This window comes from Sminthopsis crassicaudata, chromosome 3 (assembly GCF_048593235.1).
Source record: "Sminthopsis crassicaudata isolate SCR6 chromosome 3, ASM4859323v1, whole genome shotgun sequence".
NCBI lineage: Eukaryota > Metazoa > Chordata > Mammalia > Dasyuromorphia > Dasyuridae > Sminthopsis > Sminthopsis crassicaudata.
Genome location: NC_133619.1, coordinates 590,657,893 through 590,674,805, shown reverse-complemented (window position 1 = coordinate 590,674,805; position 16,913 = coordinate 590,657,893). Strand labels below are relative to the sequence as shown.

Genomic DNA, 16,913 nt, shown 5'->3' with positions numbered 1-16,913 from the left:
CATAGGGATTAAGTGGTTGCTAGAACATTTTGGAAAAATGCTAAAGTAGCTTTGCTTCTGTTATTGCAAAGTCCCTGGCAGGTTAAGATACACCAAATGTATTTTATAAAAAATAGGAACAAGTTTACTCTTAAGGCTACTTATCTCACTTGTGAAGATTTCTAAATTAAATTTTTTCTTTGAATTCTGTATCACAATAGCAAATCAGTTTTCAGCAAGAGATTAATGTCACCCTCTAGCAGAGGAAGTAGTACCATTTTTTTCCAGGTCCTAAGTATTTCTGATGTCCCTGCCAATCCCAGAACTAAAGCTCCCTCCAGGTTTTCCATTGAGAAGAAAAGAGAGGCAGTGGGGAAATCTTTCTTCCTAGAGTGCCCTTTCTAGCCAAGCTCAGAATGATTGCCCCCAGAAGATAATGCAGTGCTGTCCCCAAGACATCCTTCAGTGGTGGGCAGAGGAAAGGGGCAGCACTGGGTGCTTGTGTTCCACACTCCTCATGAATGACATCCCACCCCAGCTGTGTTTCTATCTAGACAAATAAAAGGACTATAAGGAAAGGAGGGAAATAAGCACGGCCAGGTCTTCTATGGCATACCAGGTAGAGACTTAGAATTATAAATGTTTTTCCTTGCCCCTTTCCTCTCTGGGGCCTTCCCTGACTGGGCCACGCTGTGGCCCAAAGACTGGTCTCAGGCAATATCCATGTGCATTTAAGGCTTGGGAATGTCTAAAAGGTCAGAATGTGAAAATCCAGTGAAACTGCCAGGGAGGACTTCCTGGGCTCTGTTATTCTGGAGGAGATGCTGCCAAAACCAGAGGCTCAGAGACCCAAGCTGTGTTGGAATGGAAACCTCACTTTCCTTAACACTGGCTTAGGGAATAAATTTCTCTTGGAGAGGGAGGGGCTCTCTGAATCCTGGGGAGAGCTGGCAGAGCAAGGGGCCCCGTCCTTGCTTTCTTCCACCAAGCTAGTAGAGACCAAGTTCGGCTCTGGGTGGGAGTGTACCTCCAGAGAGCTCAGCCCTCTATCCCCAAAGAGCAGCCACAACCATCCTCACCTTCAGCTGCTGATTGGTGCGCTTCAGGAACTGAATCTCTTCATTGTGCTTCTTCTCTTCTACCTGCCTCCTCTCAATCTCCCGCTTCTCGGTGGCCTCACACTTGGCCTTCTGTTCATTCACTTGCCTCTCCAAATCTTTCTTTTCTGTCTCCAAATCTGAAATCTGAGGAAAGGGGACAGCTGATGTCCCCACAGGGGAGAGAGCCAGGACAGGGCTTCCATGTGTGTGGGGTGAAGGGGGAGATGGAGAGGGGGGAGAGAGAGAAGAGTTAAGGGGGAAGGGAGAAAGAAATCGAGAAAAGGGGGGAGAGACACAGTGACAGAGAGAAAATGTGTGTCTAACAGGTTGAGTCACATCTAAGTTTATCTCTGAAACCAAGGGGAAAAATCCCATATTTCCAGAATCTTTACTGCCACCCAGTGGAATTTCAAATTGTTGACACTGAAGCCAAGAAACCCAAAATAAATCCCCGGACATGCCCTACTGAAATGTAAATGATGAGATTTCTGTTAGAGGGGACTATTTGACATAAATGGGGTGCTAAAGAAGCATCCCAACGTGATTTCAGCCACCTAGACCCAAGCTGAACAGGGGCACAGGGGACGAGGGTAAGCATGCATAGGCTTGGCCATGGCGGGCAGAACAGGCTGAGTCCCTCCATCCTACTCACTCTCCTCTCCATGTCGGACTTCCCTTGCTCGGCTTGGAGGGCCTTCCTCATACCAAAGGCCACACTGCTTTCATACAGGGTCTGATACGCTGCAATGGTCATGCGGATCTCATCCCGGACTCGGAGCAGCAACAAGCCCCGCTCCGCACAGTTTATGGTCACTTCTCTAATCAGCTCATCTTCCAAGACACAAGGAAAATACCCACACACACATTCACACACTGGTCATCAAAGACAGCTGGAAAAGGCAACTTGGGTACTACCAACCGCGTTTTCTCTGAGAATGCTGAGGAGGACAGTGCGCTAACTGCTTTTGACTCAAACTGGGGACATTGTCCAAAATCAAAAATACATTTCAGGGAAAACTGGGGTGGCAGTCTCTCTGTGTGTGGGTCTCTCTTAGTCTCTCTCTGTATCTCTCAATCTGTCTCTGTTTCTGTTTCTCTCTCTTTCCCTCTCTTCCTTCCCCACCCCCCTCACCACCGGGTCTCTCTCAGACTCTGTCTCTGTTTCTGTTTCTCTCTTTCCCTCTCTTCCTCTCCCCCTATCTGTCTGTCTCTGTCTCTCCCTCTCTTCCTTCCCCCCTCCTCCTCTCTCTTTCTCTCTCTCTTTCTGTCTCTCTGTCTCTCTTTCTGTCTCTGTCTCTCTCTTTCTCTGTCTCTCTCTCGGAGCAGAAGGGGAGGAATGTGAAGACTCACTGAGTCCATTCCCACCAGACCAAACACTTTTCTGGTGGAGACGGATTGCCAACACCGAGGTTTGTGGAGTGCCAGGCAGTGAGCCTAGTACAATACTCTGCCAGCAGACCAGAGTTCCCCTCTCTGCGGAATTGAGGAATTTCAAGACACATGTAAGATCCAAGGCCCATCACTCAGTTTAATTGTCATTTTCCTATACTGACACCAGTTTTCACAAACACCTCCTCTTGCACTTTACAGATGAGGGGACATGGAGAAGCTCCCAGAGAAGCTAGGTGGTCTCCAGTTACACAGCAGCATGACCCAGGTGGTGGCTGGGTTCGGACTGGCACCTAGATCTTCTGTTTCCAAGTCTAAAGCTGATGCCTTTAGTGCTGTTTGGAGCACTTTGGGTCCTCACAGCCCTTTCCCCAAAGGCAGCAAAGAAGTAGATGCCAGAGAGCCAACAAGTTTTAAGAGCTGAAAGGGCCCCAGGAGAATCTTGGGGTTTACTCTTAGAATCTCAAGCCACAAAATCTTAGAATCCCACCTCCAGCCTCCTAAACAAGCTACCTACCATCCAGGCTTTTCCTGAAGTCTTCCAGGAAAGACTATTAACTATAACTATTGTTATTCGTCCCACTTTTGAAACTGTCAACATTACTTTGGGGCTTATTCTGGGCTTATTCATTTGTTGCTTTTCTAAGTTGTTTCTTGATCCTCTCCTTTTCTGCTGTGTTAGTGTGTGTTTTTAAAGAAAATTTTTCCTCTGAGAACCATGTGAGCTCTAACCCCCTCAGTTTTGAGTTTCAGTGTCATTCCCTTTTACATAGTGGTTAGTAGATTTTGTGATTAATATTCTATGTTTATTCTATGTTTAGACATCTTTAATTGTAAGGAAGTTTTCCCTCACTTTGAGCTTAACTCTTTCTCATTCATTCTCTACCTGTTTACTACTACTGGTCCTGTCCTCACAAAATCTCTAATTCCACTTCCAAATGGTAAATTCAAATTATTATCATGGATTGCCATGTCCATTCCAAGTTTTTTCCTGGCTAAATACTCCTAGTTTTTTTCTACCCATCATGGCAACTCCTCATGATCAGAAAACAGAAGCTCTTCTTGGCAAGAGGAAATGACTTTCTTGGGACAAACAAAGAATGATAAAGCTGAGATGTGAACCCTGTACTCCTGACTCCCAAACCAGTACTCCTTCCACTACAATTCAACATTTATTACCCATCCATATCTATTTATCAAGCAGGCACTATGCAACAATTTCATAATGTTAGAGTCATTTTTTTTCTGTATGAGATTGAGAAGGAATCCCATCTGATTGTGTAGGCCTGGGTGGGATTTCAGGGCATCCCAATTTTCTTAGGATCTTAAGGATAGGACTAACTTCCTGGACTGAAGAGCCCAGACTGACACAGAGAAGTTGGGAAGTGGCTTAAGAAGCTCAGTTTTTTAAAACTTCTTGTTGCAGCCTCTTGACGCCAGTCAGTTTATCAAATGGTAAGCAAATTAATCTCTGAAATAACTTTCTGGACTGTGGTCTTAATGTGGTTGGATTGTATATTTTCAAATCAGCAAAGAGTTCTCTTTTCCCATTCCAAGCAGCTTCTAAATGCAAGCAGTGACTCCAGTTTTAATGAGAATGTTAACTGGGGAGCCAAGAACAAGCCAAAAATAAGAGGGGCTAGTTACTTCATTTTAGTCTTGATATAATGCCAAGGAGGATGGCTGCCTATCCAGTAGCCCCATGGTGGTAGGAGGGGTAACAGCCTGTGACCTTTAGGGGCCATTTAAGTGAGGCTTCTGTAAGGAAATTTGTGTTCACAGCCAAGGAGGGAATTGAATTAGCAGAGGGTACCACCCTGGACTTGAAGCTAGGAGACTACTAGAGCTGGATGTGACCTTGACCTGTCAGTTTTTAAAAAACAACATTCTACCTATTAAAAAATATGAGTATTTAATCAAACAAATGGAAAGAGTTATGAAGGCACAAAAATCATTGTTTCTATACAGTTTTTTTAAAGGATTTCATGTAACAAAAAGCAAAACCTTTAAAGGCAAAGAAAAAACTGGCAGAAATTATGTTCATAGACATGTTCTATGACTATATCAAAAAAAGATTAATATTTAGAATCTAAGAAACTGAGATTTATATTATATATATATATATGTATGTATATGTATGTATATATATATATATATATAAAATCTTCAAGTCTAATACACCCTTCTTGGTGATCTTGGACCTATTTTCACTTACCCCCTCTCTGCTTTTTCCTGGCTGCCCTCCCCCTCCCACCTCCTGCTCTGTGCCTGGACCATTTTCTCTCACCATTTCTACGTTCTGACTTCCTTTTAAGACTCAGCACTAATTTCATCTTGTACAAGCTTTCTCCAGTCTTCACCATGCCCCCAGTCCCACTGCCAGTGCCTGCTTCAGAGATTATCTCCCTTTTTACACTGTATCTATTTTGTATGCACATATGTGTTTGCAAGTTGTCTCCTCCATTAAAACGTGAGCTTTTTGAAGGCAGAGACTGTTTTTGCCTTTCTCTGTCTGCCTATCTGTAGGCAGGTACTCTGTACAGTACCTGGTACACAGAATAAGTTCTTCATAAATGCTTGCTGACTTACTGACAACCTCTGGGCATCAGTGTCCCTAACTTTAAGAGCCACAATCCTTACATTCAATAGCATCTTCATAGCTGATGATGCTGAACGAAGAAGCCCAACAAGTCCCAGAGGTCATTCTCACAAGCTGAGCCCAGCTGGGCTTCTGTTCCCCCTCCTTGGCTCTCAGAGGCCATCCTACTCTCCACCTTGCTGCCCGTAAATGTACTCACCGAAGCACTGGGAATACAGCTCCCTGCGCACTGGGCAGATTCCGGTCTCTCGAGCCTGTCGCTGCTGCAGCTTCAAGTCCAGCTGCTCCTGAAGATGCACCACATCCATCCTGGTGCTGGGGGTGCTGGACACCTGCTGGATCCATAGCTGAGTATCTTCCACCCATTCTCTGTAGCACAAACACACAATATAGGGACAAAGTCAGGGGCATTGGCAGGCAGACAAGTCACCACAAACTCACTGTGCTCACGGCAAACAAGAAGGAAAACCTCTAACCGGTTCCAAGACTTAGTACTTAAGGGATCACAGAATCATAGACTCATAGGACTGAAGAATGTCAAAGCTTGGAAGGGACCTTAGACTTTAGAGACTCTGCCTAATTCAAGTTTTTCATTTCACAGCTGAGGAGGATGGATTTACCCCTAGTCAGACAACTAGGTGAGAGAGCTCTGAACCAAACCCAACACTTCTGATTTCTAAGCATTTATTAAGTACCTACTGTAAGTCAAATACTATGGAATTTTAGCTGAGGCTTGAAAAAACCAGGGCAGCCAGGAGACAGGGGTGAGGAGAAAGAGCGATTCCTAGGCATGAGAGATAGCCACGTGTTAGGAATGGCCAGGAAGCCAGGTTCACTGGATCAGGGAAATCTGTGAAGGGCAGAAAGATGTGAGAAGACAACAAAGAAGCTGGCAGGGGATAGCAGAGAGACAGAGACAAGACAGAGGGAGGGAGGGAGAAAGAGAGACAGACATAGAGAAACAGAGACAGAGAGAGGAGAGGGAGAGAGAGAGAAGCTTGAAAAGGGAGGGGGATGGCAGGGTCAGAAGACAGAAGTGGATGTCTATGAGAGATATTATCAAAGTAAAGTCAAAAGAACTTGGCAACCGATTAGATGTAGGAATAAGGGAGCGTGGGGAGCCAAGAATGACACCTAGGTTTTAATTAGAGATTCTCCCGTGTTACCCTCAATCATCAGAATGTCGTCTATAATGGGGCTCTCTCCTGCTTCACATGATGAAGAATCTCAGGCTTCATCACTGGAGGTTCCTGAGTGGTTTCACCTTCTACCCATCCACTAACTCCCCCTTTCTGGTAAGCCTCAGGCTAAACCCAATTCACAGTGTAAAGGAGCAAATATTTGGGATCCTTTTCATGTTCTTTCATCCTTTCCTTACCTTCTCCTATGGGTGCTCAGATGCTTCATCTACTGTGGCTACAAGTCTAGTTTTTTTTCCACTCACTTCTTGGCTGCTGAAAGTCTTTGAAAAAAGTCACAAAACTGACCTAATTTCACTCATCTTAAATTCCTTGTCTATAGGGGCAGCTAGGTGGTGTGGTGGATAGAGCACCAGCCTTGAATTCAGGAGGATCCGAGTTCAAATCTGGTCTCAGACACTTAATACTTCCTAGCTGTGTGACCCTGGGCAAGTCACTTAACCCCAACCTCAGAAAAAAGCAAAAAAAAAAAAAAATTCCTTGTCTATAACCTCTGCTGGCCCCTAATTGTTTCTTAACATGAACTCTTCTGTCAGGGTGGATGGGGTGTGCAGGGAAGCCCCTTTGGTGTGAGGGTTTACTGAGTCCTTTTCAGGGCCTCTCTCCACCTTTGGTTTCTACCTATTATCCAACTCACCTGTAGCATGCAGCAGGGCCATATCCTGGCAAAGTGTTTTGGCAGATTATGTTAACCATATAGCAGGTAACTGACAGGCCCCAAATATATCAGTGAGTTAGGGGATGTATCTCCCAAGCAAGGAAAGACACCCCTTGAAAGAATGGGTGAATGAGAACAATCTGAAAGGCAGCTGGGGCTTGGTCAGACATCAAAAACACCAAGGTCTTCCATAGCATCCTGGGCTATCAACAGTTGTTGACTATGTCTGCCACTGGACTTCAATAACTCTGGAAGAAAAAGTGAGCCTGACAATTGTGTGCAATTCTGCCTCATTTAAAACCAATTTATATACAAGTGATGTCATTGGTCCTCTTCAAAAATGAAGACAAAAAAATGAAGATCATCCACCTTTGACTTTAATTCCTTACAGCATATTTTCTTTCCATTTTTCCTAAAGTTTCCTTCTTTTAAAAATGCTTTATTAATGCTCTTTTTCCATTATCTTTCCCAATGATTTCCCTCCTCACAAATAAACCCCCTTATAATAAATATAGCTAAACAAAATGAATGCTAAACAGAGGGATTTATTCTTTTCACTTCAAATCAATATTGTTAATGTTATATGTTATATATGTTAATAATATATGCTTCACTCAGTACCTCCAATCCATCACTTCTGCAATGAGAAGTGAAACATCACAGTGAACTTTTCCAAATCTTCTCTCCTCCAACCCCTATTTTCAGTCATGCAAAACCAAGCACCACCACCACCTGACAATAGATAATCTAGACTTTTTTGTGAAGATCAGAGGTTATACAATATCAATTCCCACAGCCTCACTCCTCTTCAATGTTGCCCTCTTTCTCTCATTTCCTCTTAATCACAAAAGAGATCAAAATACATTTAGACTTTTCAATAGGCACCTTTAAACCCAATCCCTTCTACCTCTTCCACAACTGATCCAAGTTATTCCCTTCCTAAACATATTCTATTCCCATGCATCTTTAGTTTCTCTCTATACACTAGATCCCTTTCCTCTGCTGAGCCCTCCCCAGTCCTGAAAAAGCCTTTTTTCCACCCTTCTGATTCACGTAACTACTGTTCCATCAATCCCCTTTTTCCTCAATCCCCTGCAGTTTCACGGTACCTCACCACTCTATCAAAACTGTCCTCTTCAAGATCACCAAGTACCTCCTAATCACCAAAACCAATGATTAAGGCAGCTAAGTGGCTCACTGGATAAAGGGTTAGTCCTGGAATCAGGAAGACCCCAAATTCAAATTCTGAGGCATACACTTACTAGTTGTTAATTACAACTGGGCAAGTTACAATGTAACTCTCAGCAAGTCACTTAAATTCCCTTAATCCACTGGAGAAAGATCTATAACTACTGTAGTATTTTGCCAAAAAACCTATATGGACAGGATGGTCAGGATAACTGGAGATGATCCCAGATGCAGTGGGTGATCTTGGCCTTTTTAAGTTAAGATCTTTCCCAAGTTTCAGTTTGTCAAAGGAAATACCCATTCAGTGATTTAAGGATAGATAAGAAAAGAGTTAAAAGATGGTCGTTTGCCCACTTAAAAAAAAAAAAAAAACAAACTGGAAGGTAACCTCATGGTTTCTGTCCAGAAACAGCTACTGTTTACATTTACCCTGAGCCTAGAGTGAATCAAAACCTAAACAGGATCAAGTGAGGCATGGGCTGGAACCTATTATTGGCCAATCAGTGAAAGCCAGAGTGGTTTGGATTTAAAACATGGTCAAATAGCTTATGCACTCTATCAAGTCTGATTTTCCAAAGCTATTTCAAGAAATCATTCTGTTAAAAACAAACATTAAGATGTTACTATGTGTAAAGCACTATGTTATGCTAATCCACCTTTGATCTGAAATTGCATATTTTATTTGGGTATGTGCCCTATCTCTGCTCCTAAAGTGTGAGCTCCATGAAAACAGGAACTGTCCTCATCTAAACATTAAAGTTTTTCTGGAGCCCTACACAGTATTCTCCTCACAATTGGCACTTGATAAATGTGTAAAGTATACAGGTCTATTTTCAGGGCTATGGTCAAAGAAAAAATAAGTCAGTCATGGTCGCTGCTTTCAGAGATCCCACAGTCATTCAAGAAAGAAGAGTAAAAAAAAGCAAATTAATTCATAGGCCAAAGTTTTTATGCTCAATGTTGGAAGTTGTAAGTGATAGTTGGAAGAGGCCTAGATTACCACAGGCTAGGCCCAAAAGAGATAGGCTTCCCAGGGCAGGTGGGACTAAAGAAAGGAAGGAATAAGGATCAATAGAAAGCACAATCAAAGGAGACAGAAGAGGAACATTCAAACAGGCAGAAGTGGTCCAAGCAAAGATGAGGAAGATAGAAGGCATTAAGTATGTGCAAGGCCTGTTGCTAGTTATCATCCATTAGCCACATCAAAATGAACCATATTATGAATTATCCATAAATAGTTTTTATCTCTAGAATTCCACTCTACTATCTGCACACCCCAGACCTAGCATGCTCTGAAACTATCTACTCATGCTGTATTTCTCAGGCATGCAAGAAATGTACATTAACATTGTGCAAATGATGTCACAAAGTCTCAGCACAAAAAAAAAATATTTGTAGAAGTTATTTAAAAACCTGAAAAGAACTGATGCAAAGTAAAGTGAACAAAACCCAGAGTACAATAACACTGTTTGATGGTCTCAGCAATATAATGATCTAAGACAGTTCCAAAGGACTCATGATGGAAAATGTTATATATATAGAGAGAGAAAGAACTGATAAAAGCCAATGCATTCTAGTTTTACTTTATTTTATCCTTTTTTGGTCTATTTCTTCTCTCACAACAGGATTAATATGAAAATGTGTTTTATATGATTGCATATAAATAACCTATATCAAATTGCTTATTAAAACAAAGGAGGGATGGGAGGAAAAAAGGAGGGGAAAAACTGGAACCAATTTTGAGGCTCAAAGGGGTAACTGGATCTATCCAAAATCACACAAATAGTTAAACATCAGATCAAGGAGTCAACCCAAGGTTTTTAATTTCAAGTAGATCTTTCACCTAACCTTTGTGTCTCTCGATCTCCCTCTAAACTGCTCTCCCTCCTTCAGTTCCAATTGTAAACTATCCATTTTTCATCTGCTCAGTTCATGTTATGATTCTTACAAGGTATTAAGACAGTGGAAATGATAGAGACAATAATTATCTAATTTAGCATGGTTCAGTATGATTGATCTGACCTTACAAGGAGATGTTATGGGCCAGAACTTGAAACAAAGTACTAAGTGGAATTGAGGATACAATGGTTAAATCTAATTTAGCACTGATTTAATCTTACAACAAATAATGGTTTCCCAGTGATGTAATGATTGGAATATACTCAGTGTGCAACATATAAGCAAGAAGCTCTCAGGGCCAAAGGAGTTTTCAGGAGATTCAGAGCCAGGATTCAGTCAAGAAGATTCACAAGTCAGGCAGAATGAAGGAAGACAGAGAAGTGGTGGTAGGTTGTCCTGTGGAGAACACTGAAACCAAAATCTGGAAGGCCTCCAGAAAACTAGCCGAGCCCCAGGTGAAGGAGACAAGATTTGGAAAGAGACAGTAAAGGATATGGACTTTAACTCCTGGATGCATTTGATGTGATTATTACTCTGAACTGAAACTAAGGCTGCTCCCAGAAGCCCCCCAAGAAACCTGCTCCCAGAGAAGATTAAATTTTAGAGAACATTACAAGTTCACCCCATTCTGAAAAAAAAATTCCGTGACTCCTTCTAGTCTACCAAACTGTTGTTCCATCTTTCACTTTCCCTTGAGGGCAACATCCTTGAAAAAGCTGTCTACCTCTCTCACACACATCCTATTCATTGACCCTGATTTGAATAATCATCAACTGGGACATAGCCACTCAAACAGCTTATATGATCTAGGAGTCACCAGCCACAATCCTTCTAAATTCTTTGGCCTTACTATCTATGGTTGTTTGGTTGTTGTCCTTCCTTCTCAGAGAGGACCAAAATGATATCACTAAGTTAAGTTGCAGTGTGTCTGACTATGGATAAATCAGACCAATATGAGCTCAGAATGCTCTACACGAGGTCATGCAAAAAAGTGTACATTGGGGGCATATTCTCTAAATTTGCCCAGCTCCTGTTCCTTTTTAGCTGTTGTAATTCTGCTTTCCTCAAAGAGCATAGAACTTTCATTGATGGGTCTTTTGGCAGTGTCTCTCATGCCGTGCAATCAATTCCAAAGTTCTGCACAGAGTGTTCTTGTAGCATTTCTTCTGATCATCATGTGAACACTTACCTTGTATGAGCTCCCTGTAAAACAAGACTTTTAGACAAGCATACATTTGGCATTCTAACAACACGACCAGTTTTCTGTTTTCTACAGTAGAGTTTGAATGCTTGGCAGATTTGCTCAAGAAAGGATCTCAATGTCCTAATTTTCCAGGTGATCTTCAGAATCTTCCCAAGACAATTCAAATGGAAGTGATTTAGTTTCCTGGCTTTGCACTGGTAAGACTATCCAGGTTTCAGAGACACAATAATTCTGTTTCAGTGCAGAATTTGGTAGAATTTTGGCAGAATCCTTCAGTTTGGTGGACAGTCTAATGCTTCTCACTAATATTATCCTTAAGAGCTTCCAAAACACTGAGCTCTGACAATGGATATGTCAACTTCATTATCAATATGTATATCCCTAGAAAGTGTGCAGTCAAGGTAAGTGAACTTATCCACAGTATTCAAAACTTTTCCATGTACTATAACCAATGGTTCCACATATGGAAGATGTGGCACTGGCTAGTGGAGCACTTGTGTTTTCTTGATGTTAATTGTTAGGACAAATTAGCACAAAAAAATCACAGAACTGATTCATACGTTGTTAGATCTCAGCTTCAGCAGCTGCACTGAGTGCCATCTTTGAAGAATACATTGTTCACCAACTTCCACTTTACTTTGTTTTTGACTTTTAGATTTTTCAAGTTAAATATTTTTCATCAATGTAGCAGACCATAGTAACTCTATCATTACATCCTTGCTGCCCCCAGATATTTCTAGCTTACCTGCTTCTGCATACTAAGGACTCCTAGATCTTCTCATCTACCTTTCTTCTATACTCTAAGGACCACTGGACCTTCAATTTGTCCCTTTAAATTAAAACTTTTTAAATATGTTAGTTTCCCTTCAAAAAGGTCCCTTGAGAAGAGGGACTATACTAATTTTTCTATTTGTGTTCTTCGTGCTTAGCACAATGTTTAACTTATAGTAAAAAGGCAGTAACAGATGCTTTTCTATTCTATCCCATTCCATTCCATATTCTATAGTAACTACAAGATTACAGTAACAATAGCTCACATTTATATAGCTCCAAGGAAAAAAAGGGCAGGAATTATTAGTTCCATTTCACAGGTAAGAAAACTGAGGTCTAGAAAAGAAACTCAATTTGCCTGGGGTTAGAGAGCCAGACTGTGTGGTAGACCTGGGAACAGAATTCAATGCCTGATAATGTCTCACATGCAGTCTGTGCTTAACACATATATGTAGAATTTAGCTGAACTGAATCCCGGTGTTCCAGATCCCAGTCAGGTTTCTTTTTATTGGATCGTACTGTTTCTGCTGGTAAAAGACCTACAGGCTTTCGCTACCATATTTTTGAAGTTTATAACAAGATTGGTTTCCTTCACAATCACAGAATCACTAGGTGTGGTAAGGAGGGTTTGATGCTGTTCATTCACTTGAGTTGGGAAGTTCAGAGCTTTAATGCACTAAGTCAATCAATGTCCCCATTGGCTCTAGCCTCAATGTGGTAGAATGTCAGGGCTAGAATGCACTCTCAGAACCCACAGTCCAGGACATACTGCCCCTAAATCCCCTCTGATTGGCCAGCTGTTTAGTTCTGAATTGTCTTAACTGTACTATTGTCTAGGACTCACTCTTCTTGGTCATCTAGCTTCTGCTTGAAGATCTTGGAAGAGAATGGAATCTGCTACCCCCTAAGTCAGCCCATTCCATCTTTAGGGCTTATGCTTCTAGGAACTGCTTCCTTATATGGAGCCTCAACCATCCTCTCTGCATTACCTCTAATAATGTCTTATGGGGCCAAGTGGAGATAGCTTACTTCCTCTCCTATGTAAGGAGGGCCTTTTAAAGACTTAAGACAGTTCTGATCTCTTATCATAGTCCTTTTCTTAGTTAAACATCTCTTAATTACTTCAACCAGTAGTTCCTCTTTTACAGCCTTTTCTACTCCTTGCTCTTCTCCTGCCTGCACACCTCAGTGGCCACAACTGGTCATTTTTATCTCCATACCATTTTTCATGTCCTTTCTTCTATCTATGCCTTATCCAAGTCAATGAGAAAAAGGACAAATTGCATAGTGGCAAGTACAAATCTCTAAGGTATTCTACTGAATATCTCTTTCCAAGCTAACCTCAAACTTTTAATGACCATTTGAGTAAAGGAAGTGGCCACCCAGCTAGTTCTGAATCTATCAAATAATGTTATTGTCCAGGTCACAACGCTCCATCTTTTCAAAAACAACAACAATAATATAAATTATCAAATGCTTTGCTAAAATCTAGCTGAAGCCTTATTCCAAAGTCCATTGATACGGAACTCTTTTTATTGATAGAAAGGAATACCGAGTTGTGTGAAGGGTGGAGTGGAGCTGGTGAGACAAAGAGCTCAAGAGTTCAACCGTCCCCTTTTGGGATTCTTTAGAGACAGTCTTCTTTAGCAGTCTTCTTCAAATTGTTGAGTTGCTTCAGATGCTTCTAGCTTCAAGAGTGGGAAGATGGCAGAGGTCAACCCCACTTCAGATTGCTGAAAGAAAACACAAATCCAGGACTCTTTGCCTCTCTTGGTTGAGTTGATTTATCTCACTCTCAATGGGAGAACTCCTTTACTCTTACTGTGATTTCTGTTTTGCTATGATTTGGATAAATAAGTTTCTTTGCTATTTCTTATATGTATTCATCATGGAACTGGTATTAGATGGGCAAAGGGTCAAGCCTTGTCCACAAGAAATGTCAAAGTGATTAGAAGTTAGTTTGAACTTAATCAAACCTCTTAAATCAGGGCTTCTTAAACTTGAAACCCCTTTTCACCTGTGAAATTTTTAGGTGACCTCAGGTATATGGATATATAAAACAGGTATAAAATCAAACAATTAATGATAATAAATCATACCCCAAATGGCGTCTTAACACAATTTAAGAAGATGGGTCCTAAATGAATATTTAAAAGAGCAGATATACTTCTAGCCTAGTACTTCCTCTCTCTAAGGAGAAGAGAATATCTTGCTCTTAAGGAGCTTACAATCTAATAAAAGAACTATGTACAAACAAGATATAGACAGGATAAGGTGGAAGTAATCTCAGGGGGAAGGTGCTGGCATTAACCAGGATCAGGAAAGATTTCTTGTAAAAGGTGGGGTTTTAGGAGACAGGATGAGAAGACAAAGAATTCCAGACATCAAAGACAGCTGATGAAAATGACCCCAAGTTAGGAGAAGGAGTGTCTGGAGTGAGGTACTGCAGAGGGGCCTGTGCCACTAGGGAGGAAATCCAAAATCTTTCAAAAATCACTGAAAGCAGCTGTCATTGCATCAGCCAGTTCTTCTACCATCCTAGGATGGAGGTCATTTGGCTGCAGGGACATGAGTCACTCTAGGATAAACTAGGTGCTTGCTTATTATCTTCTCACTTATCTTGGGTTCTGATTCCCTAGTAGCAATTTTTCCCTTGTCCAGAAATCATTATTCTTGGCAGAAAAAATAGAAGTAAAGTAAAATTTTATCAACTCTGCCTTCTCTGCATGGCTTCTTGTTATCATTCCATCTACCCTCAAGCAGCAGTCTGATCCCTCCTTGGAGCTTTTTTCCCTTTGACCCTGAGCAATAGTAGTTATGATCATCGTAACTAGCATTTACAGATCACTTTATAAGGTTTGTAAAGTATATACGTTATCTAATTTGACCCTCCCAACAACCCAGTTAGGAAGGTACTATTGGTTTATATTCTACTTATAAGGAAAATTAATCTGACAGGGTAAAATGACTCACTCGGGTTCATACAACTAATGAGTGTCTGAGGCAACATTTGAACTCATGTCTTCCTGAAAAGACTTGACCACCTCCCTATATGTCCTCACATGTAAAATTGAAATGATGGAGTTGGATGATTTTGAGTCCCTTACAGTCCTTGTGTTCTATGATTCTATCAGGATAATAGCAAGGACAAAAATGACATATTAAGCACTTGAAGGATCCTGAACTACTTGGAGGTCCCGGGGTACTAAGACTAATTGATCTTAGATTGGATTCAATCTCCATGTTAATAGTTGGATTAAATAATATTTAAAGCATCTTTCAGATCTAGCATAAAATGATGCAATGAGGAGTCTATTAGAATGGTAGATGGATTATAATTAGAGGAATCTGGTGTGAGGAGATCCAGACCCTTGGGTTCTAGAGCTCAGATCTTGTAGGGAAAAAAGGTGCTAATATCTTTGGGGCTTGAGATTTCTGTGTCTTCCCACCCCTTCCCTTTTCTTTGAGTGTGAAGCTGCTGCCTATTTGTATCAAAGGATGGAGGGTAGAATCCAGGCCCTCCAACTCATTCCCCTCCTCTGTTTCTCATTTATAAATAAAGAAGAGAGTGTTAGATTAAGGACCTCCAGGGTTCCTCACAACTTTAAATGTCCAATCTTGTGATTCTTTCCCCATTCCTGGGGGTATAGGGGGAAAAGAGAGACCCTGTGGGACTCTTCTAGGACTGTTGGCTGCTTTGGCTACTAGGTACTGATGATATTGTTACTTCCAAGATCTATTATCTGATCATTTTAGCTATTCCCTCAACTGCTGTAAACTGCAAACTTTCTACATTTTAGTAGAGTTGTCATGATTAAAAACTTCATTTCCCTGTAGCCAAACACAGGATAAGACTTTGCTAATTTGGTCAAGTCAGTCTTTGCACCACAGCCATACAATCCATTCTGGAACTTTCCAGCGTTTGATTATCTTTTGATCATTTTACCTGGGTGGCAAGATGGAGTTCAGAATTTCTTCAGCCTGCTTGGAGGGGTCTGGTGCAGCAGAAGTAGAAGGGATGGCCTTGCTTTTAGGTGGCTGTGGGATTGGCCCTGTAACCACTGGCTGCTGGGGGCTGACCTTCAGGGGACGGGCCTGAGAAGATGACAGAGAATTTCAGAGACCTGGCCCCAAGAACTGGCCCTAGGCTCTTTTTCGGTCTCTTTTCCTTCCCCTCTTCCCACCTTATTTCTTCCTTTCTTCCCTCCCATCTTTTTCTTCTCTCTTTTCCTCATTCCCTCTCCCATGCATCTACCCTCATCTTTGCCTTCCTTCCTTTTCCTCATCCTGCCATCTTTTCCCTTCTTCCATGTCCACTTCTTCGATTCCTCCTTTCACTCACTTTCTATCCCATCCTCCTCACTTCTTCACCTTTCTTCCTAACTTCCACATTCTTTTCCTTCCCTCTTTGCTCTTCCCTCCTAGTTACTTTCCTCCCTTTGCTTTTCCCTCTTTCTTCCTCTCAGTCATCCTCCCTCTTCCCAGCCACATTCCTTTCTCCTTCCCATTCCTCTTCATGCTTCTTCCCTGTCCAGTCCTCCCATTATTTCTTCCATCCTCCCTCTCCCTTTATCCCCATTCCTCTCCTCCCACCTCTATTCCTCTCCCATTCGCTGTTTCTACTTTCTCTTTCTTTTCCTCTTTCTTTCCACATTCTCTTTACCTCTCCTCCCTCCCTCCCCCCTCCCTCCCTGCAATCCCCATTTCCATTCCCTAGGTTCCACCTTGGGGCTCCGCTTCTCTGTGTTCCGGCTCACTAGCACCGGGGTGTCATACTTGAGCAGAGAGTCAACTGGGGGAATCATGGTGGCTGCTGCAGCAGTGGCTCCGCAGCCTTGTTTACTGTCACCATGGAAACTGAGGCCCCACCTCCACCCCCCCCCCCCGCCACTACCACTCGTGCACAGCTGCAACTAGTAGTGGGGGC

The 16,913-nt window shown here is 41.9% G+C and overlaps 1 protein-coding gene across 1 annotated transcript in view; it reads right to left on the bottom strand.

Annotated features, from left to right (window-relative positions):
• DNALI1 (dynein axonemal light intermediate chain 1) overlaps nucleotides 1–16,913 on the bottom strand; it is a 19,322-nt gene extending 2,409 nt beyond the window's left edge. Inside the window, exons 1-5 of the mRNA XM_074305189.1 lie at nucleotides 16,711–16,913; nucleotides 15,933–16,081; nucleotides 5,267–5,436; nucleotides 1,732–1,910; nucleotides 1,059–1,223 (exon numbers count right to left, since the gene is read on the bottom strand). Of these exons, the coding sequence (XP_074161290.1) occupies nucleotides 1,059–1,223; nucleotides 1,732–1,910; nucleotides 5,267–5,436; nucleotides 15,933–16,081; nucleotides 16,711–16,791 (744 nt within the window). The 5' untranslated portion in view covers nucleotides 16,792–16,913. The remainder of the gene's footprint in view (nucleotides 1–1,058; nucleotides 1,224–1,731; nucleotides 1,911–5,266; nucleotides 5,437–15,932; nucleotides 16,082–16,710) is intronic.